A 26,652-nucleotide genomic window follows, 5' to 3' on the forward strand; every position below is an offset into this window, starting at 1 on the left:
TTTACTTATATGGTGGCAGCAGAGGATTGTAATCAGAACCATCTTTCCCATAGGGCTTAGTGGTGCGTCGCACCAGGGCACCAGTCTCTCACAGGCACCCCAGTGAGTGGGGGAGCTACACGGATTTGCCGGTGGCCTCCCCTTTCCCTGCATGCCCGCCAGCTGCACCCCACCAATCATATGGCTGGCGGGCGTGCAGCTAGCCTCCCAAGTCTCCGTGGGAGGAGAGCGATCCTTGCAGAGGCTTAGGATGGAAGCCGTGTCGCGCCTACTATATGGCTGGCATGCATGCAGCTTCCTTCCCAAGCCTCTGTGGGGATTGCTCTCCCACAGTGGCATGGAAGAGAGTTGCGCCCCCGATGGCTGGCAGTGCACAGATTCCCTCCCCCCCCTACACACTATCCATGGTAATTTGGGGGTGCTGGGCTGATATTTGCACCCCAGCGCCACATCTGCTAAAGATGGCCCTGATTGTAATCCACTTTATTTGTGCTAAACAACTTTTATAGTCATATAGGCTAGTCCATTAGGGCAAATCCAATGCTCCACCCAGCTGCTTGCTTTCATGTTCCATCTGGCCCAGAAGGTGGCATTGAATGTCAGCGTCCTCCTTCTTAGTCTCAGAGCTACCATGATTGAACTCAGTGAGGAGAAGAATGGGGGAAGAGCTAGAATTGGTTGGGTCTGCCTGTCATTGGCTCTGCCTCAGCCTACTGTTGACCTCCCTTCCCTCTGCCTAATAATAATAATAATAATAATAATAATAATAATAATAATATATTACTTATACCCCACCCATCTGGCTGGGTTTCCCCAGCCACTCTGGGCAGCTCCCAACAGAAAATTAAAAACACAATAAAACATCAAACATTAAAAGCTTAACTAAACAGGGCTGCCTTCAGATGTCTTCTAAAAGTCTATTTCCTTGACATCTGATGGGAGGGCGTTCCACAGGGCGGGTGCCACTACCAAGAAGGCCCTCTGCCTGCAAGTCCCAAGAGGTATCAGTCACAACTTGAAGCCCTGCAGAAAAACATTGGAAGTCTGGAAATGACCCAAGTCCCCGCCTACAGTCTGAAGTGGTCCACGCCCAGATATGGGTTGGACACATTAGTGAGAACAAGGCCTATTGGTGTGCAGTGGCGGAGGAAGGGGGCGTGGGTGCCAGCCTGGGGGCGTGACATCGCCGCGGGCGGCCGCCTCTCCCTTGGGACGCTCGGGCAGGCGCTGCCCCATTGGAATGATGCTCACATGGCCAGGCACCTACCCAATTGGGACGACGACTTGCATGGGTAGGCGCCCACCCCTTGGGACTCTTGTACGTGCGACGTGCCACACCCCCACCGCCCCAGGTACTGAAGCCCCTTCCTCCATGACTGCTGGTGTGATTCCCCCGGAGTGGTGGTTTCATGTTTACTGGATACCATTGGCATGCTTTTCCTCCTGCCTTGGCTAGTCAGTTGCACCACTGGTGTAGATTTGTGTCACATAGTGGGACAAATGACTACTGGGAGAAAAAGAGAGCCAGGAGGCACACAGCATGTGGGGAATTGGAAACCAGAGTACTATTGTGAGCAGCACCTGACTCTTCACTGGCTGTCAGCCAGGAAGCTAATACAGGGCTCACTTTTTCCCAGCGAGTGCTGTTTTAGAGGCTCTGTAATGTCAGCTGATGCATGAAAATAGGAAATACAAAAGTGGCTTTCATTGTGCGGGAGGCGGTGGAACATTGTTCCTCAAATGACAACAGTGTTTCTCTAGTTACCCTTTGCCAGCGTTTACTATTTCTGTACAAGCCCACATTGTCTTTGATGGTGTGTGTGTGTTTTTTATTTTATTTAGTTTTATTTATTTCATTATGCATCTCTATTAGATGTTTCTCATGGGCCAACCTTCCCGAGAAACCCTGCTGTGCTGTGGTGTGACCAGTGAAGGCATTTTCGACAATAAACAAGGTATTGTGTGCTTTGGAAGAAACATTGACAATGGCAAAGCCCAGATGGCTTGGAACCGTTTCAATGTTTTCTTCTTGCTGTATTAGTGCATAGATTTCAGTAACGGTGGTGGCTGTGGGGCGGGAATGGCCAACTCAGAAGACATTTGGAGCATAGCTGGGAACATCAACCAAACTCAAAACAGGATGCACTATAGCCATTTGCAGAGGGTCTTCATGTATGCACATGAACATGGAAAGAGATGGATTGTCCTTTCTGGTCCTCACCAAAACCATCACATATTTGAGGTGCTGTATGCATCTAAACCAAAGGAGGCATTTGTCTTTGTGCTAAGGCAGGGTTTTCCAAACTTGGGCCTCTAGCTGTTTTTGAACTACAACTCCCACCATCCCTAGCTAGCAATTTGTGGAAATGTGCAGTTTTCTGAATTTTGTGACGCAGTTCTCCAGCCAAGTTGAAAGCACCTACTGGGGTAAAATGTGCTTTAAAATGCATGCACACTAGTGAACACTACATGCAAAAATGCATTTTATCTCAGGAAACTGCTTAGCAATAAGGTGTATATTAGGCTGCAGTACATACAAAATGTGTATTAGGAGAGATGTTCGCTAAAATGCAGATTAGTTTTCCTGAGGACTTTTAAAATCATCATCATCACAAACTGATGTGGTAATATGGAGAGCTGAACTTAAGATGGGGGAAATGATAACCCAAAATTGACAGATTCTCCCACCCCTAAAAAAGGTAAAATGTAAAAGACCCCTGGACAGTTAAGTCCAGTCAAAGGCGACTATGGGGTTGCACCGCTCATCTCGCTTTCAGGCCGAGGGAGCCGGCGTTTGTCCGCAGACAGCTTTCTGGGTCATGTGGCCAGCATGACTAAACCGCTTCTGGCACAATGGGACACCATGATGGAAACCAGAGCGTATGGAAATGCTGTTTACCTTCCTGCCACAGCGGTACCTATTTATCTACTTGTACTAGTGTGCTTTCGAAATGCTAGGTTGGCAGGAGCTGGGACAGAGCAACAGGAGCTCACCCCATCATGCAGATTCGAACCACTGACCTTCTGATCAGCAAGCCCAAGAGGCTCAGTGGTTTAGACCACAACGCCACCCGCTCCCCTACTCTACCAACACCATGTGGCATGCATAGGAAATTTCCCCTTATATCAGAATCTCAAGTAAAACAGTGAACAAAGTGGTTGGTGTGGGTGTGTTTTCAGAAGTAAGGAACATACTGAAAAATGTTTAAGCCTTGAAACTGAAAGGTCTATATTTAAGTCATGTTTTACCTGTGTGAACACATTGACATATAACCCTGCAGCTATGTACTATCCCCTTTCACTTTTAAAGATTTCTTACTGCTGTTATCCCAGCATGCACGACATTGCTGTAAAATACAACAGACTTATTTAAACTGGCAAGTAAATCAGTCTATTTCAGATGTAATAGTATTAAGTTATGGGTGTGCACCATATTACTTGTGAAATACAGTGCAATTTACAATATTGTACAGAAATAATATCACCTATTACAGTTAATTAAGCAGTGACAGGTTTATAGAGTGCTGGAAGGCGAAATTCAGTTTAAATTTGGGTTCTTTCCCCCTTATTATTGCTGTGAGCCAAAGACAAATTGCAATGCATTAACACAACCGGTACCATTGGTTTTTACCTGGCTCTACTTTTTTCAGGGTTGTATGGTGTCAGTCAGCTGATGGTATGAATTCCATCAACAGAACTTGGAAGGCTTGTGGGACCCTTCAGGGCAGACTGGGGGGCAGGGACTGTAGGTGGAGGGTGAATCCCCCAAAATTGCTTCCCTCTCCATTCCACTGACTTTCAGTCACTTTCAGCGGAGCGACACTGTTGGTTGGATACAACCTTCAGAACAGTTTATCTCCTAGATAGAAAATGACTGATCACACTGCTGAGTTGCTTAAGCTGCTTTCACATACACCTGAGTCAGCTTTGGCCTACTGAATGACGTGGAACAAATCAGGATGAGCAGAGCTCCATTCCAATACACTGCATGAGCCAATCGCTCAGTGAACTACAATGCTCAAGGGTGAAGTCCATTGTAATGGCTATTAGAAAACCATTCATCGTTCAGCCCGGACACCGAGGTCCAGCTCCGAGGGCCTTCTGGCGGTTCCCTCCGTGCGAGAAGTGAGGTTACAGGGAACCAGACAGAGGGCCTTCTCGGTAGTGGCCCCCGCCCTGTGGAACGCCCTCCCACCAGATGTCAAGGAAATAAACAACTATCTGACTTTTAGAAAACATCTGAAGGCAGCCCTGTTCAGGGAAGTTTTTTTATGTTTGCTGTTTTATCGTGTTTTAATATTCTGTTGGGAGCCTCCCAGGGTGGCTGGGGAAACTCAGCCAGATGGGTGAGATATAAATTATTATTATTATTTTATTATTATTATTATTATTAAGCATGCCTGTGCTAACTAAAATGTTAACTAGGATTGCTTTATTGTTTTCTGTATTCTACCAAAGTTTTACCCAGAAGAGATATTAATTAGGAAATATAAGGGAAAATTAGCAAGGTGTGATAACAAATAATCACATAGCATCTAATGAAGACTTTGCAAGGTATAGCAGAATAATCCTTTGCATGTTTCCTCATAATCACCCCATGGAGTTTTGTAGTGCTTAATCCCAAGGTCTTCTTCTTCTTTGGCGATCACTCATAGCCGAGTAAGATTGTCTTCCATAAACACAGTTTTAACAATGAGTCCATAAGTGACTGTGGTGGCCAATTCTATACACTGCATGGAACTGCATTGTGACGCAGGAATTTTGCAGGAACCCATTTTTAGGCTGCAATCCTAAACATACTCACCAGAGGGCAAGTCTGATTGAACTTAGAGGGATTTACACCTAAGTAAACATGCTTGGGATTGTACCATGTGCCATTCAAATTTGTTGGGTTTTTAAACAAAATCTGCAGGGTTTATGACACCATATTTATATGGAATTTCTTGGGATGTTTTTCAAATGGGATCATCTTAATAGATGGTCCTGGTTGCGGGCAGGCTCTCAACCTGGTTCCCCCCACCCTGGCGTGGGTGGAGCTATCGCACTCACGCTGGGGTGGCACCTCAATCACCCAGAGCCATTGCCCAATCATTTCAAAGGGTGATAGTGGGGGAAAGTATAAAAGCAGCAGTGTGACGTGTGCCAGGCTCCTGCTTTGTGTTGCTGAACACCCGCCCACCCTCCCTTTAATTTAGATCCTTTGGCCTTGCTTTGGACTTTGGTTGGTTGCCCGGCTTGAGTCGGGGGCCGGGTAGGAATTTTTTCCATTTGGCAAATTGGCACAGGCCACTTGGTTTTTGCCTACCTCTTAGCAATCGTCACAACTTTGTAAGGTTTGGCGGTTAGGCACTGGCTTATTGTGCATGGGGGAGGGGAGGTCAGCCATCACCTGTCCCTCCAGTTTCAAGGGTATTCCGTTAAAGGAAGCTGGGGCCTCGTTCCTGTCCGAAGTCCACTTGAAGGGTGAGGGCCATGCCAAGCCTCTGGGAACACCAGGGGAGATGCAGGCGGGTTCCCCCGAAGCAATTTCCCTTTGGGTGGTTCACCCTTACGGACTTCCTGCAAAGCAGACAGGAGTCAGATATAGTCTTGCCAATGCCTAAGCCAATACCGCTCTCATTCCTGTAATCAATAAAGTTGCGGCCAAATTTTTGCCCAAAAACCTTAAACAAAATATCCATGTCCGTGTGAATTTAATTATTCTAATGGGGGATCGGCTTGAGGGTTTGGCCATGCAAGCAGCTTTTGCGTAAAGCTCCAAGATCCTGTAGCTTGCGTCCCCACCCCCTCCAGATCATCTGAATTACTTTCTTCTGTGCAGCAAAAAGAAAGGGGTTTTAAAGGAATTTTCTCTGGAATTCTCCACCACTTTGTTTAATACAACAGCGGGTGTGTTGTATCTTAGGTGTCATTTAATGCTTGTATTCCAAAGGCAAATACTAATATTGGATGGATGGATTGGCAGGTTGATTGGATTTGTCCCCTGCGTGCTTCTTGCTGAAGTGATCTGCTTCAGTGCACACCGTGACCTAGCTCACAATTTCGACCATAATTAATTCAGTGCCCTTTCCCCAATCAGGCAATTAGGGCTCTGACCCACAATCAGAGAGCACAGGAGGAAAGCAATCAGATTATCACTTGGCTACACAGCAGGTCAACTCAAGCTTCATTCCGATATGCTTGGAGGATTATTCAAATTGTCCCTTAACATACCCAAGAACTCTGTTTAAAAAGCAGCTAGCCAAGGGGTGGCTAACTGAGTAAATGAGACCATTGAGGCCGAAGGATCTGAAACAATCAAAACTAAATAAATATTTCCGCGCAGCATTTCTCCTTGCAGACTGTAACAACCTGACAGCGGTAAAGCCTGCAGAATTTCGAGTGGCTGAAAATGAGTGCTTCTTCGTTTGTATGATTTAAATTGAGAATTTCTGTCTCTCTGGTGGCCTTTTTTCTGTTTGGCATACTGTGTGTAGGAACCCATACTTCTGTATATAGGTAACGGTAAAGGGACCGCTGACCATTAGGTCCAGTCGTGACCAACTCTGGGGTTGCGGCGCTCATCTTGCTTTATTGGCCGAGGGAGCCAGCGTACAGCTTTCGGGTCATGTGGCCAGCATGACTAAGCCGCTTCTGGCAAACCAGAGCAGTGCACGGAAACGCCGTTTACCTTCCCGCCGGAGTGGTACCTATATATCTACTTGCACTTTGAGGTGCTTTTGAACTGCTAGGTTGGCAGGAGCTGGGACTGAGCAACGGGAGCTCACCCCGTTGTGAGGATTCGAACCACTGACCTTCTGATCAGCAAGTCCTAGGCTCTGTGGTTTAACCCACAGTGCCACCCGCATCCCACTTCTGTATATACTGTAGATGAAATGGTTGGTGGCTGATGAAGATGACATTTCTTTTTGATATTTATAATAAAGCAGTTACAAAAGATGGCAGATAAGAATTCAGAAGCTAAAAAGGGAAGGGGGTTAAGAGAAAGGTCATCATACATGGACAGAAGGCCATCAGAAAGGGGATCAAATCTGCTTCCTTAAGGAAGAGAGTTTCATAGCCTGAGCTCAACCTTCCCGCCACCGTTTAATATAATTCAGTGTATCTTCTTTAGATATTGATCATAGTGGTTACAATCATGGGCAGTGTCAGAGGGTAGACTGGGGAGGGGGGCAAACAAGGAGCTTGCCTTCCATTTACCCCCATTGCTGTCATTAACTTATCCTGATTTTTTTTCATTCCAAAGTCTTAACATGAAGGGCACAACACATCCACCCACTTTGCCCTTTCTGTGTGTGTGTGTATTTTTTTTTCCTGGTGCTGCCACTAGTTACAATTTCAATTTAACAGATGGGGACAGGTTGTAGAATAAGGGGAATTGCCTTTCCTCAGGTTCACTAAACATGACAACGTGTCATTATCTCCCCCAGGTTGGGATAGCTTGCTCTGAGGTCACAGAAGGAAGCCTGCAATCCAAGATCATTTAACTGGAGATGCCATTAAACCCAAGACGAGCATGCAAACGTGTGCTGGACCATTGATTTCAATGGGTCTTCTCTGATCATTACTAACACTGAATATTGCCCATATACTCTGAACTCAATGAAACCATTCTTTTTGGCTGTTCTCCTGGTGTGAAAACAATTTGTTGCAAAATGTCTTTCAGATATTTTATTATTGCTACCTTCAATTCTGGTGCTGTCCATAATTCAGACTTCTCAAAAAAGAGCCTGGTGGTATCTGAAAGGCTAGACATTTTTTTCATGACATCATACACATTCTATCATAGGCATGGAGCCTTATCAATTTCTCATTTTTAACCGTTTCAGCCAGCATAGCAAATTATGCTTGAATGACTTAAAATATCTTAGCACCAACATAATATTCTCCTTTGTCCTCGCAGGTTTTTCCACCATGTTTGGAAAGAAAAAGAAAAAGCTTGAAATTTCCGGCCCTTCAAATTTTGAACACAGGGTACACACTGGATTTGATCACAGAGAACAGAAGTTCACCGGACTACCTCAACAGTGGCATAGTTTGCTAGCGGACACAGCAAACAGGCCGAAGCCTATGGTGGATCCTTCATGCATTACCCCAATCCAACTTGCTCCAATGAAGGTAAGCAGATTATATTGAAATTGAAACACTTTATTGTCACTTGTACAACTTGTATACAGTGAGATTACACGAGCACCCCCCACTCAGCTCTCTTAAGTCTTAATTCCCCTCGTTTACTGACACACACACACACCAAACCCGAAAGTCAGTTGCCCTGTTGCTACCTTTTCATTCGGCAGCCTAACAGCCCACGGATAGAAGCTGTTCTTTACCCTGTTGGTGTGACTAATCATGCTTCTATATCTTCTGCCCGAGGGCAGGAGATCAAGAAAGTGCCGGCCAGGGTGTGAATCATCCCTGAGAATTTTCCTCACTCTCCTAAGGCAACGTTCTTCCACGTTGTCATCCAGCGGATTCACGGGACAGCCCATAATATCTTGTGCTGTACTCACCACCCTCTGTAGACACTTCCTATCAGATGATGTCAAACCAGCATACCACACCGTGATGCAGTATGAAAGGACACTTTCTATTGTTGACTGGTAGAAGGAGATCATCAAATGTTGATTGACATCGTTCTTCTGCAATCCTCTGAGGAGATGGAGTCTGTGTTGGGCTTTCTTAACCACCTGGGTTGTATTGATTTTCCAAGTAAGGTCTTCACTGAGATAAACTCCTAGGAATTTAAAGGAAGAGACTCTCTCCACATAGCCCTCTCCTATGTACAGTGGGGCTAGTTCTCTTCTCTGCACCCCAACACATACATATTAGTGGAAACTGTGTGAAGTGTGCTTCAGGGAGCTTGCCCATTTTTGTTGCAGAACAAAAGGGCAGGTTCTCTCTTGAGAAAATATCTGAATAGCCACCACAGACGTATGTCAATAGGACATATTTGTTATGCAAAGATTGCAATTTTAAATGAATTTTGCTTTGCAGTGGTGGAACCTCTGTGGGTGCTTAATGGAAGCAACTAAAACAAAGAAAACTCCTAAGTTTGGAGGGCAAGTTTCAACACAGGAGAGAAAAGTGTCAGTTTCCAGTTCACAACCCAACCAAAAGCATATTTTCAAATTAGGGTTTGAGAATTCAGTTCAGCAGGAACACCAGAGACATCCCAAAACCAACATGGCAGACTTCCCCCAAAGTCCACATAGCCATTGATTAGAACTCGACAGCTTTGGAGCACATGGTTCAGCTGAGGATACACAAAAAGAGTAATGTTCCTTGAAGCCCAGGCTAACGTCATGTGTATACAAGACCATAAAATAGACCTTGTTGTCATCCTCAGTTTTGCACTGTCCCCTCCAGCAAGGGTAAAGCAGGTTGTGTCCTTGTGCCCTGCTTGTTGTAGATTATTTGCTGTGTATCAGTTTATCCTTTCAAATCGATATCCCTAACAGTTATTTTTAACAAGCCGTCTCTGAGCAAAAAGTTGTTTCTTGGTTAAGATAAAGCAGAAATCAATGTTGCTTCCTCCACCCCCTGCTTTCTCACCCAGTCATCCTAGCTACTCACGAAGCAGTAAGCTGGGAGGCTTGAAAACAATGTTCTTTAAATAAATCCACGAGGACTTTGGAGTTCAGTTTGAAGTCAGATTGCATTTTCTTACGCAGCGATGGATGGATATCGGTTATATATTTTAATGAAGCCATGTAGAAAATTTAACAGCAAATATTCGCAATTCCAGTTGTCAGGACTGTCTGCTTGCTGTTGTTTGCTTTGTTTTTTTTCTGTCCAAACTTCTAAAGCTTTGCATGTAAAAAATATTAGAGCCAGCTGGATCAGACCAAAGGCCTAACTGCTCCTTGTCTGCTGTCTCCAGGAACATATTTAGATTCACACTAGGAAGAATACATCCATTGTAGACAGTAGTCATTGGTAAAGTTAGCTTCCATGATTACGCCTAATCCTCTGAAAGCCACCCAGAATGGTGGCCATCGCTATTCCTTAATGGAAAAAGGACCCCCCACACACACACACAGTTTTTTTTCATCACCCTCTTGCCCTCTCCTCAAGCTGCATTGTTGCAGGCTCAAGAGATTCATGCAGTGTGATCCTATGAATGAAGGGAGATCACAGTGTATCCTAACGCCGCCTTTAAATATGCCAAATTCTATTAGAACTTTGGATTGAAAGGAAGGAATATCTTGAAGCAGAGAAAGGGGTCTCATGTAAGGTAAGTTTACCTGCATTGTGGGATCTTGAGGTTTTGCTGTCATCTAGTGGCCATGTTCTTTATTGTTCAGAATATACAATAGATTTGTGTCACCTAGGAGTGGACAATATACTATTGTGTGCTGGTGAGGGAAAGAGTCCTTTATCCAATTTCCTTTGAATTCGTTTTCTGTTCGGGCACCACAGAGACCTTGCTAAGACATTATGCTGCAGACATTGTGCTGAACTCAGTGCAGCAACAGTGGCGGTAAGAGGAGGAATGTGACTTAGCTTCAAGAAATGAATCCCCACAGAAAAAACACTGGCCCAAACTAAATATCCTTAGTATTTGTTCTTCCATCACCCACTTTCTTTCTTTTTTCGTATTTTTTGTATTTTTGTTTTGTACTTTTCAAGTTTATTTGTTGTTGTTGTTTAGTCATTTAGTCGTGTCCGACTCTTCGTGACCCCATGGACCAGAGCACGCCAGGCACCTCTGTCCTCCACTACCTCCCGCAGTTTGGTCAAACTCATGCTGGTAACCTCGAAAACACTATCCAACCATCTCGTCCTCTGCCGTCCCCTTCTCCTTGTGCCCTCCATCTTTCCCAGCATCAGTGTCTTCTCCAGGGAGTCTTCTCTTCTCATGAGGTGGCCAAAGTACTGGAGCCTCAGCTTCACGATCTGTCCTTCCAGTGAGCACTCAGGGCTGATTTCCTTAAGAATGGATGCGTTTGATCTTCTTGCAGTCCATGGGACTCTCAAGAGTCTTCTCCAGCACCAAGTTTATACATTTCACTAATTTTACAATCATTTTGACATTTCAAAACTTGACTTCCTCCCCCCTCTTTCTACGGTTCCTTAAATTTATTTTTAATATCTTTGCATATCCAAATTAACTTAATTTGCTCATTTATTCATCTTCTTTAAATTTATACTCTTATAAAACTGCAGGTTATCACAATGATCCTGCCAATGTTTTTATCTGTTTATAATTTATCTGTATATATTCAATAAACCATTTTCATTCTTTTACAAAAAATAAAAAAAAATGTTACCTCGATTTCTTATTCTTTGGATAAGTTTTGCCATTTCTGCATACTTTGTAAGTTTTTGTATCCATTCTTCCCTTGCTGTGACTTCTGCTTCTTTCCATTTGGGGGCCAGTAACATTCTTGCCGCTGTAGTCGAATACATGAATAAGCTTCTATACATTTTAGGTAGTTCTGTCCTTATGATTCCCACTTCTCTCTTTCTAGAGTAAATCTAGATCTGATATGTGATTATACTTGCAGTCACACTGAGTCATAGGATTTGTAGTCTGCATAAAAAGACTCTCATTCTGGTATATTTCCCCCCCCCATGTGTGCTGGTGGGGCACGGTGCAAACAAAGATGGTGGTGGATATCCTAAATGCATAAAATCAAATAAGCACTATTAAATATACTGTGTGCATTGAATGCATTTAAAGTATGGCACCCTATCAAAGAAGCAGACTGTGCAAATGTTACAGGAAAGCTGCACAGTTGCGACATTCTTTCTGCTCCGCTCCAACCAGTTGCGCACTACATCATGGGCCTTGCAAGTTTTAAAGCTGCGTAACTATAGAGCCATTGCTGGGTTTGCACATTTTGTTCAATGCTGGGCTTCAGTGAGGGATTTGCAATGAAGCTCTTTCACTTCCCTTCACACTGCTGACAGTGAGAGAATAGACAAGCGTACTGGGAAGTAGAGATTAAAAATATAAAATGAACCATTTGGGCAAAAACAATGGAATTCCATGATATGATATGATGTCAGCGGGTACCAAAGGATTTAAATAGCATGAGAATGTGGAATGTGTATTTTGTCTTGAAAACACACCAGTACCTATTGTGTGAGTGAGAGCAATGGGTTTAATGCAGGCAATTGGATATAACCACATCTTATGACTTGAATGGACCACTACAAAATCTGGTAGAAGCTCCCACTCCCCTCCTAAAGGCCCTATGCTGTATATATCTTATAGAAAGACTGCTCTTGCAGAGCTATCTGGAAATGGTGTTAATCTGCCACCTAGTGCCAATGGATAAAACTGCCAATGAAATAAGGTGAGTTAAAAACAGCTGTCTTTTGGCATCTTAAATAGTAGCAGATTTATTGCGGCATAAGCTTTTATGGACCATCTTGCATTATGAACTATAGTGCAATACATCACATACTGATCTTCAATTGTTGCCACAAAATTAAAAAGGTGAACTATTTGATGGTCTTTGGGGCTCCCAGATTGCAACAACCAGACCTTAAAAGCTTATACAGTGGTACCTCGGGTTAAGTACTTAATTCGTTCTGGAGGTCTGTTCTTAACCTGAAACTGTTCTTAACCTGAAGCACCATTTTAGCTAATGGTGCCTCCTGCTGCCACTGTGCCGCCAGAGCACGATTTCTGTTCTCATCCTGAAGCAAAGTTCTTAACCTGAAGCACTATTTCTGGGTTAGCGGAGTCTGTAACCTGAAGCGTATGTAACCTGAAGCTTCTGTAACCTGAGGTACCACTGTATGTCGCAGTAAATCTATGAGGGTGATAGCCAACAGTTGTCTTACTCAGAGATGACCCACTGAAATCAGTGGACTCAAATAACACAGTTGGCTGTCACTCTTAATTTTAAGGTATCATAGAATTGGAAGGGACCCTGCGGATCATCTGGTCCAACCCCCTGCAAAAGCAGGAATATGCAGCTGTCCCATGCTAAAATCAAACTGCAAGCTTAGCATTATCAGCACCATGCTCTAACCAACTGAGCTATCCAGACACACAAATCATTATTGCTGTCACTGTTGCTTTGCTACAAAACAGCAGACTAGGTGTCAGGAATGAGCCAGCTCAAAGCAAAGGTTTGCAGCCAACTGCAGAAAGCAGCCAAGAACAGGAAGGCTTTGATTTTAGTCAGGCAGGAGAAGGCTGGCAGCTGCATACTTCGACTCTTCCTGACCTTGATGAACAGGATGATAAGGCGGTAGCTGAGAGTGGGCTGGAACACAGCCAAAGCTCGCCAGAAGCACAATCAGGCGCGAACAAACCCCTCTCAGACCCAGAAGAGGTTGGAACATATCCAATAAGTCCAATGAGTCGGCGAATGGGAGGGTTGTTAGATAGGAAGCAAAACAAGAGACGTCAGGGTCGAAAGTTCAATATCTGCTGGAGACCCTGGAAGGAGTCTTCAGAAGGGTCATCTTGAGTAACGGTGCTGGAGCCTTCATTAGAGCCATCCAGAACCATATGCTTGTTTTTGCAACAAATCCTCCGTTTCAATTAGCTACGCTTACTGTGTCAAGCTGGGAACCTGGGAACCTGACACTAAGCCAGCTACCCTTCTTGAATGTGTCATTTGAGTGACTGGTGATTTCCCCAATGTATTGATGCCAACCTACAATGACACTGCCCTACTGATTCCATAAAAGCAGCCACAAAATAACGAGTGAGCTGCACATTGCAAAATCTTATTTCATTTACTCTGTCTTAACACCTCAAATAGTAGTGATAGAATGCTTATCCACATGTTTTACTGGTTCTGTTATGAAGAAGCAATGATCTAGATCGGCCTTCCCCAACCTGATGCACTCCAGATGTTTTGGACCACAATTCCTATCAGTCCCAGACAGCAGGGTGCAAGTAGATAAATAGGGACCGCTTACCAGCGGGAAGGTAAACGGCGTTCCGTGTGCTGCGCTGGCTCGCCAGATGCAGCTTGTCACGCTGGCCATGTGACCTGGAAGTGTCTGCGGACAGCGCTGGCTCCCGGCCTATAGAGTGAGACGAGCACACAACCCTAGAGTCTGGCAAGACTGGCCCGTGCGGGCAGGGGTACCTTTACCTTTACCTTTACCTAGTCCAAAAATGTCTGAATGGCACAAGGTTGCAGGAAGCTGACCCAGATCTGAAGTGCTAAGTTACAAATGCTCAAAGACCAGGTGGAATTTTCCTTTCCTCTCCACCTTTGCCATACGACAATCTACGCTGGAAAGTTTCAAAAGCAGTTTGACATGTGGCCGTGGAACTGCTGTTTGAGAGAAGCAAATCCAAAACCATCTTAGCCATGTCGAACTAATTTTGTACTTCTTTGAGTATTGGACAACATGGCTTGATATGATCAGGAATCATATTAATCTTAGAAAAATATTCCCAGAAAAGCTTTGATCCTAGGCATGCATAACTGGGACTAAGTTCTATAGAATCATATGAAATGAAAAATCAAGACCATTTTCTGAAATTCAATTTCTTAATCTTGTTAGATTTTGAAATTTTCCAAAATGTCTGAGATGATATCATTTCACCGTTTGGGCATTTGGCTAAATTGTCGCTCCTGTAAAGAAAGGAATAAGAGTCACTGCTATATTTCATTGCTAATTGCAGACTCTCAGTACCAAACACAAGGTGGCAGCAGAAAGTGTTTCAGCATGCAGATAAGGCGTCATCTGCTTAAACAGAAATGTGGTGAGAGTTTTGTTTAAAATAAATCCAATGTGATGAAGTTGTCATTTGCATGTGATTACCCTTATTAAGGGACTGCTTTCTCACTTCATAATCTGAGATTGCAACTGATGTATGCAAATTCCAAAATTTAAACAGGCAACACATCAGATGCTTATTAGAATGTGTGATTGCCCCCTTGTTCCCTCCATAAGGGATAGGAGATTTTTTTTGAGCACACCAGTTGAATTCTCATCATAACCCTTGCCATGCCTTCTGTGTCTTCCTGCCCCAAGATCATTCCTTGAGGCAGCAGGAGGCAGCAGAGGCAGGCTGCTCCCAATCTCCAGTGGGACATATTTTCCCACTTGGAAGCTGGTACTACAAGTCCCAGAATCCTCAAGGAGACATCTTCTCTGCAATGATTCTGGGATTTGTCCTTCTCTGACCTGCTGGCAGCAAAAGATGCTCTGCTGGGGACTGAGTACTTCTCTGCCACCTGCCTCCTGATACGTTTGGGACCTTGAACAAGGGAGGCAGCAGAAGAGGGTTTTAACCAGAATAGAGGCAGATTCATCTATTCTAGGTGGTGATCACAGCCAGCTTGGGCCAGTCAGAAGTTCAGTCACTGACAGGACCTTGGACAGCTCTCAATGGAGCTTGGCTTAATAGCTTATGAAAGAAGAGCTCAGGTGTTGCTTCAGCAGCAATCTGGAGTTCACTGAGGGTTTAAACAGTTCAGTTTAGTTTGTTCCTCTATGAGAAAAAGCCTCCTAGTTTCATAAACATTGGCTCTCTGACTGAACTGAAAATATTATGGCTTGACAACGGTTTCAGGGGTGACGTTCTTGAAATCCAAGGATGATGATAATGCAATCTCCTCCAGCTGAGGAGGGTTTTATACCCTCTAGGGAAGGGGAGGCAGAAATCATCACTAAAGCACAATAAAAAGGACATCTGGAGCCCCCCTCCCAACTGAAAATACAGGGAGCAATTAGACTGGAAGGAGGCAGGGAGTTTGCTTCATACTTCAGCAGTTAAAATGCTTTTTTATCCATCTCTAGCAATAGAACTGGGGAAAGCTGTACAGGAAGTTACAATACATGCAAATGTTGGGGTCTGTAAAATAGTGCTTAGTGGGTCCCCGTGTCTCCAGCAGGGTAGTGTGAAACTGATATTATGCAGACGGCATATAATAATCATTAAATGGTTCTAGTCTTGAATGCTAAGTTGGTCTGAAAAGGCAGGCAGCCCACTTGTCTGGAAAATGCATACAGCTACCATGCTGATTTATAACTTACTATTTATACAGTGTGTGCATTATTATAACTTGCTCTTGCCTACGTAGTAAAAAGTGCTGTGTTAGTCTCCTCTGGTGTTCACTTAAACATGGATATATGTATATGCAGGTGGTGCTGTGGTTTAAACCACTGAGCCTAGGGCTTGCCGATCGGAAGGTTGGCGGTTCGAATCCCCGCAACGGGGTAAGCTCGGTCCCTGCTCCTGCCAACCTAGCAGTTCGAAAGCACGTCAAAGTGCAAGTAGATAAATAGGTACTGCTCCAGCAGGAAGGTAAATGATGTTTCCGTGTGCTGCTCTGGTTTCACTAGAAGTGGCTTAGTCATGCTGGCCACATGACCTGGAAAAACTGTCTGTGGACAAACGCCCGCTCCCTTGGCCAGTAATGTGAGATGAATGCCGCAACCCCAGAGTCATTCATGACTGGACTTAACTGTCAGGGGTCCTTTACCTTTTATGTATGTGCCACAGGACAAATTAGAGGTTTGGACCATAAGGAGAACACCACTTGTCATAATGCCCAGGAAGGAACTCTCTGAGTCATTGCAGCAGCTAATACAGAAATTATCTTTATTAGTTAATATCAGGCAGTCGATACAGCTGCGTTGGCATGAAAAGATAATAAGCCCATCAAAGTTTCTGCAATGTGCAGAAGTGTGGGTTGGTATGACTGCAACAGCAGCAGGGATTATGCCCAGATACAAAGCTATGATTTCTTTCAGGAACAGAGAGGAATTGGGATGGCTTGCTCACCATTCTAAGGGTCTTTCAACTGCTTGTGGAGCCAACTCTGCCAGGGCAAACCTATATGCTTGATTAATATGTAATGCTAGCATATGGGATTGAAATTGGCAGCTAGTCTAGTGTGATGGATTTGCTTCACTTCTTTTACATGGGATGTGGATGTAGCAGCAATTGCATTAACATGGCTGTGCACAACTCAAGGATCAGGGAGACTTATCATGCAATCCTATTCATGTTCGCTCAGAAGAAAGTTCCACTGTGCTCAATGGAGGGCCAGTATGGAGTGAAATGGCCTCCCCAGTTTCACCATTCATCAGTTTTGGGTGCAACTGCAGAAACATCTTTAATAATAATATTATTTTCATAGTGTTAAAGGAAGCATTGGGGGGGGGGGATTGTTGTCCAAAACATTTGGAAGGGTAAAAGGTAAAGGTAAAGGATGCGTGGACACTTTTGTCCGGTCAAAGGTGACTATGGGGTTGTGGCGCTCATCTCACTTTCAGGCCGAGGAAGCTGGCGTCTGCCCACAGACAGCTTTCTGGATCCTGTGGCCAGCAGGACTAAACCACTTCTGGTGCAATGGAACACTCTGACGGAAGCCAGAGTGCACGGAAACACTGTTTACCTTCCCACCGCAGTGGTACCTATTTATCTACTTGCACTGGCATGCTTCCAAACTGCTAGGTTGGCAGGAGCTGGGACAGAGCAACGGGAGCTCATTCCATCATGGGGATTTGAACTGTCGACCTTCTGATCAGCAAGCCCAAGAGGCTCAGTGGTTTAGACCACAGCACGACCCGTGGACACCAGGTGGGCAAAGATTGTCCTGCTCCTTCTGTTCCTCCACTCTTAGCCCATTGCTTTCTTCATCCACCAATATCCACCAATCCACCATTCAGTATTTAAGAGGAATTTCTCAGGAGAGTGTTTTCTGAGAAATTTTCCAGAATTTTTCTTTTTTATCCCCACTGCAGAGAACTCCCATCTCCCCACAGAGAGAACATTTGGCAAAATACTGTCTCCCGGTTTCAGCATGGAGAATTTTGGGAGGCCATTTTCACTCAGCCCTAATCCCCCTCTCCACCCATCAACAGAAATAAAATTGAACAGAATCAGACAGAATATGGGTTTGAGTTAATGGTCTGCTAGAAAGAAACTATAATGTTGGCGTCAGAACTCAAACCAGCCCAATTACTCTGGCACCCGCTTGTGATAGCCATTTTATATTAATGGCGGATTGGGGAGTTTATCATTTGCTATTTTCTGAAGTCAGACATGGTTGTTTATACTTAATTTATCTTTAAGGATGTAAGTGCCTTTCCCTCTGTAAAAAGCTCCTCTTTCCCCCTCAAATATTCATGAATTAATATGAGAACATTAATTAACGTATTTTTCTGTGTATAAGACTAGGTTTTTTCCCTAAAAAACAATGTCAAAAATTGGGGGGGGGTGTTTTATACACGGATACATCTCTCTCCCCCCTCCATTTTCTTGAATTTGAGTCCCCCAAAATAGGGGGCATCTTATACATGGGGGCGTTTAGGCCAGGCTCGTCAAAGGAATCTTCCACGAATGGTTGCATGTGTGTATGTGTTTGTCCATTTTAGTTGGTACTTGTCCTTTGAATGCACACTTAGAAATACACTGTTTTTTTAAGGGAAAAGAGGGAATGCATCCTCAACATAAAATATAGAATTATTTGCTTAACTTGAGTTCTTATTGGGGCAAAGCAGTTAATCATCTACTTCATTATAGTCAGCGTTAATACAGTGGTTTTTAAACAGGAGATGTTTTTCATCTCCTCTTTGTAACATGGCGAGACAGCTGTTCTTGCAGACAGATCCATTATAGCTTATCACTAGAGAACAGGCCGCTAACATAACACCATGAATTATGGCTATTGTCACCAGCAGCCAGAACAAATGCCGGAACTCGTCAGAAAGCAATGGAAAGCAGAGGATATCTGCTCTTAAGGAGAAGTGGGCTTTAACTCAAAGAGATTGGTTTTCATTGATTTTAATGTATGAGAGTCGCTATGCCACAGAGGTGTGGCATAACTCAGCGTTGCAATATTGATTTCTCCCAAGCTGCGTTCTGGTTTGCATTAATGCATGCTGTTTAGCACTCGCCAGAGATAGAGGTATGATAACAAATAGGAGCTGAAACGGTGGGGCGTTGCGTGCTCTCGTCTTCGCTATGCACAGGGGTGCCATGTGGGAGAATGTCCTCTTCTTGTCCTGCCCCCTGCCCCTGTTTTGAAACTCTTTTGAGAGTGTCTTGTACCTCTGGTCAACTCATTGTTATAAACAATAAAATGGGTGTGTGGGCTATGAATGCATATTGAAACTACAAGCCTCTTGCTGGGAATCACAATTGGGGATGGTGCGGTTGTGATCAGGCTCAGTTTGTGGGTGTCAGGGACTGGACTGAGAAGGAATGGTAGGAATCCCCCCCTCTTCCTGCACCTTCCCAAGAGGGGGAGGACAGTATAGATTTAGAACAGTGGTTTGCAGAAGGTTATAGTTCAGAGGAGAGAAGCTGGGAAATATTGGGAGAGTAGCAGGAAGGAGAAGCACAGCTGACAGACTCAGTGTCTCTAGAAAGCATTCCTGACCACCACTACTCTCCTAGGACCAGGCGTGCATTGAGAGTAGTAGAACAGAAAGCACAGATCAGTGGGCACAGGGGTGACGTAGTATAGGAGAGATGGAGGGAGTGGGACTTTACTTGGAGCAATGCCATTACCTAGAGAGAGACCGCATTCCTTTGTCTCTCGCAGTGAATATTGAATAAACTACTTGGTAAGAACTCTTATTGTTTTATCTGCTTCTTTGCTGCCACCATGGGAGGGGTAGGATTCCCTGAAGCCTGACAGTGGGCTTCCTATGGACATCTGGTTGGCCACTGTTAGAGCAGAGTGAAGGACTAGATGGATCTTTGGTCTGATCCATCAGACTCTTCTTAAGGTCTGATGTGAGATACCAGTTCAGCTTCAGCTCACCTCCTAGGAGAATATATGCTGCTTGCCTACAACTATGCCTTGCTAGTATTGTTGGCAATGGGGAGACAATGGAGTGTGCCTCCAGTGGGCAGTGCATCCGGAGATCCTGGGCTGCCCAGATGACCAGATCCCTCTTCTTGGCCTTGCTGATGTGATCCAATGGAAAGCAGAGTGATACGTTTGGCACCAGCTTGGCTGTAGGAGTTGCCAGAAGGAGCCATTCGGGGCGTCATCCAACCATCTTAGGGACTCCACCCCAGATCTGTGTAGGGTTTGCTCCTGAGCCCTTTTCTCTCCCAAAGATGTTATATTATTATGAAGGGGGTGGCCCTCCAGGTGTTCTTGAACTACAGTTCCCATCATCCCTGACCATTGACCACATTGGTTGGAGCTGTTAGAGAAAAGAGTCCAACAATATCTGGAAGTTACCATGTTGCTTTCCCTCATTCTGTGACTATAAATCGACTGAGTTTCCCCACATCCTTGAGTGTTAAGAAGTCCTACAGGCAAGTGATACCAAGCTTTGGTTTCCTCTTGGAGAAGAAATCACTGAAGATTAGCAACTGTGCCCTAAATGAATCCTTTTGAATGGGTTTGGAGTTTTTTATATTTAAAAAGCAAAAACATAATCTGGCTTGATTTTTCTTTAAAAACATCTGCCCTGTGTAATGCAGTTTGCAGATATCCAACAAATATGACCATCAGGCAGGCAAGGCCCTGTTGTTGATGATGATTTCTTTTCTCACAAAGTGATCCAAAGTAACTTAAAAACAAAACAAAACTAAGAACAACCACAAAACCCTAAGAACACAGCTAGAAAATCAAAAGGCAGGATTAACTAATCTGACCCCATTAAAAGAGGTCACAGTTTTGCCCCTAAGTTTAAGAGTCAAAAGTCTGGGCTAAGAGAAAAGTCACTGCTCCCAAATATGTAGATAAAAATGGTGCCTCCCTGGGGAGATCATTCCACAAATGAGGAGCCTCTCCTTTGAAGCTCACACAGAGGGTTCCTAGCTGCTGGTTCCTGGCATGATCTTTAAAGCCCTAAATGCCCTCAGCCCTATATACCTGAAGAAGCGTCTCCACCCCCATCATTCTGCCCGGACACTGAGATCCAGCTCTGAGGGCCTTCTGGTGGTTCTCTCATGGAGAGAAGTGAAGTTACAGGGAACCAGGCAGAGGGCCTTCCCGGTAGTTGTGCCTGCCCTGTGGAACACCCTCCTATCAGATGTCAAGGAGATAAATAACTATACAACTTTTAGAACACATCTGAAGGCAGCCTTATATAGGGAAGTTTTAATTTTGGTGTTTTATTATGCTTTTATATTTGTTGGAAGCTGCCCAGAGTGGCTGGGGCAACCCAGTCAGATCAGTAGGGTACAAATAATAATAATTATTATTATTATCAGTGCTATTTTTCTAGAAAAGGAGGTGCTGAAACTCACCATGAACTTGTACTCTTACAATGGCAATGGCACCCACCTGAGAGGTGCTGGAATTGAGTTCCTCTCAGTTCTGACTGAAAAAAAGCACAGATTATTATTATTATTATTATTATTATTATTATTAACAACCAGTGTCACCCACTGCCCATGTCAGCTACAGGAGGCCTTTACAAAGCTGCAGTATCTGTGCAAATCACACCCTTCCCTGCTCCCATCTCTTTTCCAATCGCAAGGAGTAGCTTTCTCTTCAACGCATGGCTTTTCATCAGGATTCAGGGCCAAGTAAGTGGAGGTGTCTTCAGAATTCCTCCAGGAGGTGGTGTGTGGGATGAACAACCCCAGATAAGGCACAAATGAAAAAGAGCTGTTTCAGGTGGAGGAAGGGGGAATAAATCATTTTGTACGCAGAGCAACCTCGTGCCCCCATAGGGTCCTCCTCTCTGCTCAGAGAAGCAGAGAGAATCCACAAGCACAGACAAAATAAGGGAGGGAGAGCAAGGAGAGAGGAGAGAGAGAGAGAGAGAGAGAGAGAGAGAGAGAGAGAGAGAGAGAGAGAGAAAGAGAGAGAAGAATCTCTTCTGCCTTGAAGCCTAAACACAGGGAGAATATTAAATTGGCCCTTGTATCTGAGCAACATGTTGACACAGGGGAAGTGGGTTTCCCTTGGGTGCTTCAGTCTTGCATTAAATTAGAAAGCATTTCATTGCCAATCGTGCTGTTTTATGATGTGGTAATTAAATATGAATGGGCTGTCAATTGAAACACAGTCACATTACTGAATGGCTTCAAAGTCAAAGGGGAGCACATCTGCCACACCTCATTCGACCCTATGGTTTCAGTATCAAAAGCCACAAAACACCAACACCAGCTTGTAATTGCAAACAGAAACCAGTGCAAGCCCTGCCCTCTACTTGCCCCTCAGGGACATGGGGATGGGCCTCGGCAGCGGCAGCACCCTCTCTTCCTCCTCAACTCCTCTCCAGCTGCTGCTATGAACTGGCCAAGGGAGGAGGCTGGCTGCGGCAGCCATGGAGAGGTAATGGGATGTTCCTTCACTGCCACCGCTCAAGACAAGTGGCGGCTCATCCTCCTTCCCAAGCTTGGCAGCAGCAGCACTGGTGGGGGAAACAGGGACAAATCAGAAGCCAGGGTGGCTTTCATAATTCTCGGACTGTCCCTGGAAAATCAGAACACTTGTGGGAGGTCTTTAAGCAGAGGCTTGACAACCATATGTCAGGAGTGCTCTGATGGTGTTTCCTGCTTGGCAGGGGGTTGGACTCGATGGCCCTTGTGGTCTCTTCCAACTCTATGATTCTATTCTATGAGAGAGCCAGTGTGGTGTAGTGGTTAAGAGTGGTAGATTCATAATCTGGGGAACCGGGTTCGCGTCTCCGCTCCTCCACATGCAGCTGCTGGATGACCTTGGGCTAGTCACACTTCTCTGAAGTCTCTCAGCCCCACTCACCTCACAGAGTGCTTGTTGTGGGGGAGGAAGGGAAAGGAGAATGTTAGCCGCTTTGAGACTCCTTAAAGGGAGTGAAAGGCGGGATATCAAGTCCAAACTCTTCTATATGTCAGGCTTCTGGGATTCCGACCCCTCTTCCTCACAGCTGGCTGCCAGAAATGGGAAAACAAGACATTCTTACCAAGGTAATCTATTCAATATTCACAGAAGGAGACGTAGGATGTCTTCTCTCAGACAATGGCGTTGCTCCGAATAAAGTCCCACACCCTCTATCTCTATTATACATCATTCCTACATCAGTTAATCTGTGTTTTCTGCCTCTGAGATTTCTGTTCTCCTACTCAAAGCCCGCCAGGAGCTGGGAGAGGGAGGGTCTGGCGTGCTTTCCAAAGACACACAATCTGTTAGCTGTCTCTCACTTGGTACTTCTTCTTCCTCCTCTCCCATTATTTCCCAGCTTCTCCCCTCTGCAGCCTCTGAACTGTGACCTTCTGCAAACCACTGTTCTAAATCTATGCTGTCTCCCTCTTCTCTGGGAAGTGCAGGAGGAAGGGGACGGTCTCCACCATTCCCCCTCAGTCCAGTCCCTAACAGGATGGCACTCTAGCTATTTCCGGGCTTCTGGCTCTGTAAGAAGTGAGCAGATTATTAAAGCTCAGTTTGAGATGCCATGAAAGCTGTTCAGAGCCAAAAAGAAAAGTATCCCTTGTATATCTTGTTCCTTTTCTTCCTTCTGCCTCACAATGCCTTGGTAGTGTTACCTTAAGTGTTCTTTTTAGGGAAGAATAAAGTGCCCAATAATAAGCGGACATCCTGTGCTCCATATCCACTTGTATAAGTAAATCTAAACTGAGGAGTGATTTCTTTTCATTCAGTTGTATGCTGGCGAACTAGTTGTTAGCTTTGCCTGGCACTGGTACAGACTGGCATCAAGTAGCAATTTATTATAATAGTCTCTACTTGTATATGGAGTTTTCAACAGTATGCAATAATGCATCTTTTGGAGGAAATGATATTTTTGTGTGTGTCCTAAAATGTTACATTTGATGGAGGGACATAGCAGGCTATCAGCCTGTTCCCTGCCGCATTGTTGAAATTGCTCTGCTCAATAGTTTTATCACAGTAACATGAAATCTAAGACAGTCTTTAATCAAAAGCTATCTTCTGTTCCCAGACCATCGTTAGAGGAAATAAACCTTGCAAGGATACTTCAATCAATGGATTGCTCGAAGAATTCGACAATATCTCCGTGACACGTTCCAACTCACTCCGGAAGGAGAGCCCTCCCACCCCTCGCCTGGGACATGCCAATCATATCGAAATTCACCAGCAGGAAAATGGCTACATCACGTATTCTCAGTATTCGAGTGAGTCGGAGACCGCTACGGACTTCCTTGCCGAAAAGTACAGAGATAAGAGCATTCATGGGGAAGAGTTGGACAGATATTCCAGGGGCAGCTGTGCTGCTAAGCAAAATGGGCACATGGCGAAAGTGAAAGCCAGCGAAATGTACTTTTCGGAAGCTAAGCCCCTGAAGTCTGATATCTCTAGGTTCTTGCCAGATTACCATGCTCACATGGAAACGAAAAGCAAACTGAATGAGTATGGTGGCTTGAAGCTGGAATATCAGAGGGCTCCTAGCGGATCGTCCCTGGATTATAAAGAAACTTTTCATTTCACTCCTTCTAGGACTTCCGTTCACAGTCATTGCTCAGGAGAGAGACTAGAGTACAGTGACAGCGACTGGGCCAAGGATGATTATGACAAAAGGCCAAAGTCGTCCTATGTAAACCAGACAAGCCCTCAACCTGCCATGAGACAGAGGTCCAGGTCAGGCTCTGGTCTCCAAGAGCCAATCATGCCCTATGGAGCAAGTGCTTTTAAGTCCCATCAGCAAGGCCATTCGTATAGCTCATATACCTACCCTCGATTATCAGAAACCGCAGCAGGCATTCCAAAGGTAAATTTTTACAGGTCAACCTTTTCGACATTGTGGTCATTTCAGTATTTGGAGTTGAACACTTATTTTGCAATCTGATTTTAGCCCCAGTATCCCTGTGGGTCCTACAGAAGACCTGGTTTCTTCCCAGGGAGATGAAAGGTTCTTGCACATAGGCCTCTGAATATGTATGAAGGTTTCTCATTTTTTATGGTTCGATTGGAACTCCAGTGCTACTTCTAAAAACTGGTACTGGCACTAAATCGAGCTGTGTAGTTCAGTGTTAGCTTTTTTGTTTGTTTGTTTTTTGGCCAACAGATATTACTAGAGATGTTCAAAACCAATCCATTTGTTGCCAAAAAAATTTCCACCTATCTGCTTCATAATATTGAAGAGAGCCTCAGATATCTGTGCTTTTAGGTGTCCCTCCAGCAGCTACCCCATGTGTATCCAAATATGGGCGTTCACTTCATTTCTTCCAATGGGAGGTGCATCTGGATGGGAATCTAAGTATGCATCCCATAATGATCTATACATTTTTGGCTAGCTGGTACAAGAGTTTCCATACCCAGCTACTGCTCCCTGCCCACCCCCACCCCACTGACTGCCATCATACAGAAGAAGTTGCCTAGGCAGCCGATCATCATTTGTTTTCCTGGCAGATAGTAAACCAGACAGCAGTGGAAATTTTAGGACAGTCAGACAAATAGCAAAAATTAGGGCGGTCCGATTGCTGTGGCATCCCTATACATGACACTTAAATGCACAGCTGCAAAATAATGATAATAATAATAGCCAAATGTTTATCTGTCCCACCCCACTTCCCATTACGTTAAATAGAATTTGCCTGTTGTGGGCCCTAACTTTATGTCATTAGTAACTCCACCGCAAACAAGTGAAATCCAGTGATGTAGACCTCCAATAGGTAAGTTCTCCAATATATTAAAGAGGAGGGAGTCAGTGGGTGGTTGCTGTTTTGGGCGGCACCTACACATTCAATGCAGTGTCTAGAATGGCCTATAGAACAAGGATGTCGTTGGACTACAATACGCACCATCACTGACCATTGGCCCTGCTGGCTGTGGCTGATGTGAGTTGTGTTCCAACAAAATCTGAAGGGCCACAGGTACCCCATCCCTCCTGTAGATGCTTGATAGCTTCTCCTGCGAGCAACGCCATGGTTCTCATGAAGCCAGGTGCCCCAACTCTAGTGGGCCAATGTGTCTTCGCCCTCCTCAATGTTTGTTGGAAAGGGGCCCCTTATTGTGTGTGCATGATGTCACATGGATCGCATGTTGTCAGTTCGGTGGCCAGCTCCTCCAGACGATGTGATGTCATGCAGGCGCAACACGCACCAGGCCCACTCAGTCGTTTGAAGCCTTTTCCCATGAGGATTTGAGCACATCTTCTCAAAAATACCTCTCATATCTGAGTGTTCCATGTTAAAATGATGCTTCTGATTCTATTCATGACATTCTATACATGACTATGCAGAAGTAAAGGCCCGTTGAGTGCAATGGAATTTACTTCCTGGTCAGCAGATATAGGATTGCAGTGCCTGTTTCATCCATCTGTTCCAACCAGTCTATGATTTCCAAAACAAATAGTGTTTTTGCATAAGGAAGAAACAACAACAGATGTCTTCCTCAGGGGAAATGGTGATGGTTTAAGTCTAAAAATCAATTAATGACATAAATCATTTGGCTCCCATCATTATTTTTATTTAAGGGTTGTTTTTTGAATTACCTCTGGGGATGGGGGTATCTAAATTTTGCCCCTTCTTCTGTAAAGCTCCCTTGACATTTTTCAGTGACATCAATATCATCCTTCCAAAATGTTAACCATTTCCTACTTCTAGACTGAATATCTCTCCTTGCCAAGTGCCTGAGCATGTGCATGGAACATTATAGCCTAAATGCACAGACACAAGCAAGCCTTATAAAACAGCAAATCCATACCTGGCTGCTATTGCTGCATATGTGGTTGAGCTTCAATTGATACAAGCAAATAGTTAAAGTCTTTGCTACAGAGAAGACTTTTGCAGCAATATATGCCTTTGCCCCCAGCACAATCCTGGTGAACTCTGTAGGCTTATTC

At 44.6% G+C, this 26,652-nt stretch overlaps 1 protein-coding gene across 6 annotated transcripts in view; it reads left to right on the plus strand.

Moving 5' to 3' along the window:
- Positions 1 to 26,652, plus strand: part of PAK5 (p21 (RAC1) activated kinase 5) — a 121,119-nt gene that overhangs the window by 62,570 nt on the left and 31,897 nt on the right. For 3 of the 6 annotated variants that reach the window (XM_053380642.1, XM_053380643.1, XM_053380644.1), the window contains 3 exons: positions 1,874 to 1,955; positions 7,904 to 8,118; positions 23,791 to 24,576. In XM_053380642.1, coding sequence (XP_053236617.1) covers positions 1,874 to 1,955; positions 7,904 to 8,118; positions 23,791 to 24,576 — 1,083 coding nt within the window. The remainder of the gene's footprint in view (positions 1 to 1,873; positions 1,956 to 7,903; positions 8,119 to 23,790; positions 24,577 to 26,652) is intronic. The other 3 variants (XM_053380646.1, XM_053380645.1, XM_053380648.1) reach the window with 2 other exon arrangements.

Source organism: Podarcis raffonei, chromosome 3 (genome assembly GCF_027172205.1).
Source record: "Podarcis raffonei isolate rPodRaf1 chromosome 3, rPodRaf1.pri, whole genome shotgun sequence".
In the NCBI taxonomy this organism is placed as follows: domain Eukaryota; kingdom Metazoa; phylum Chordata; class Lepidosauria; order Squamata; family Lacertidae; genus Podarcis; species Podarcis raffonei.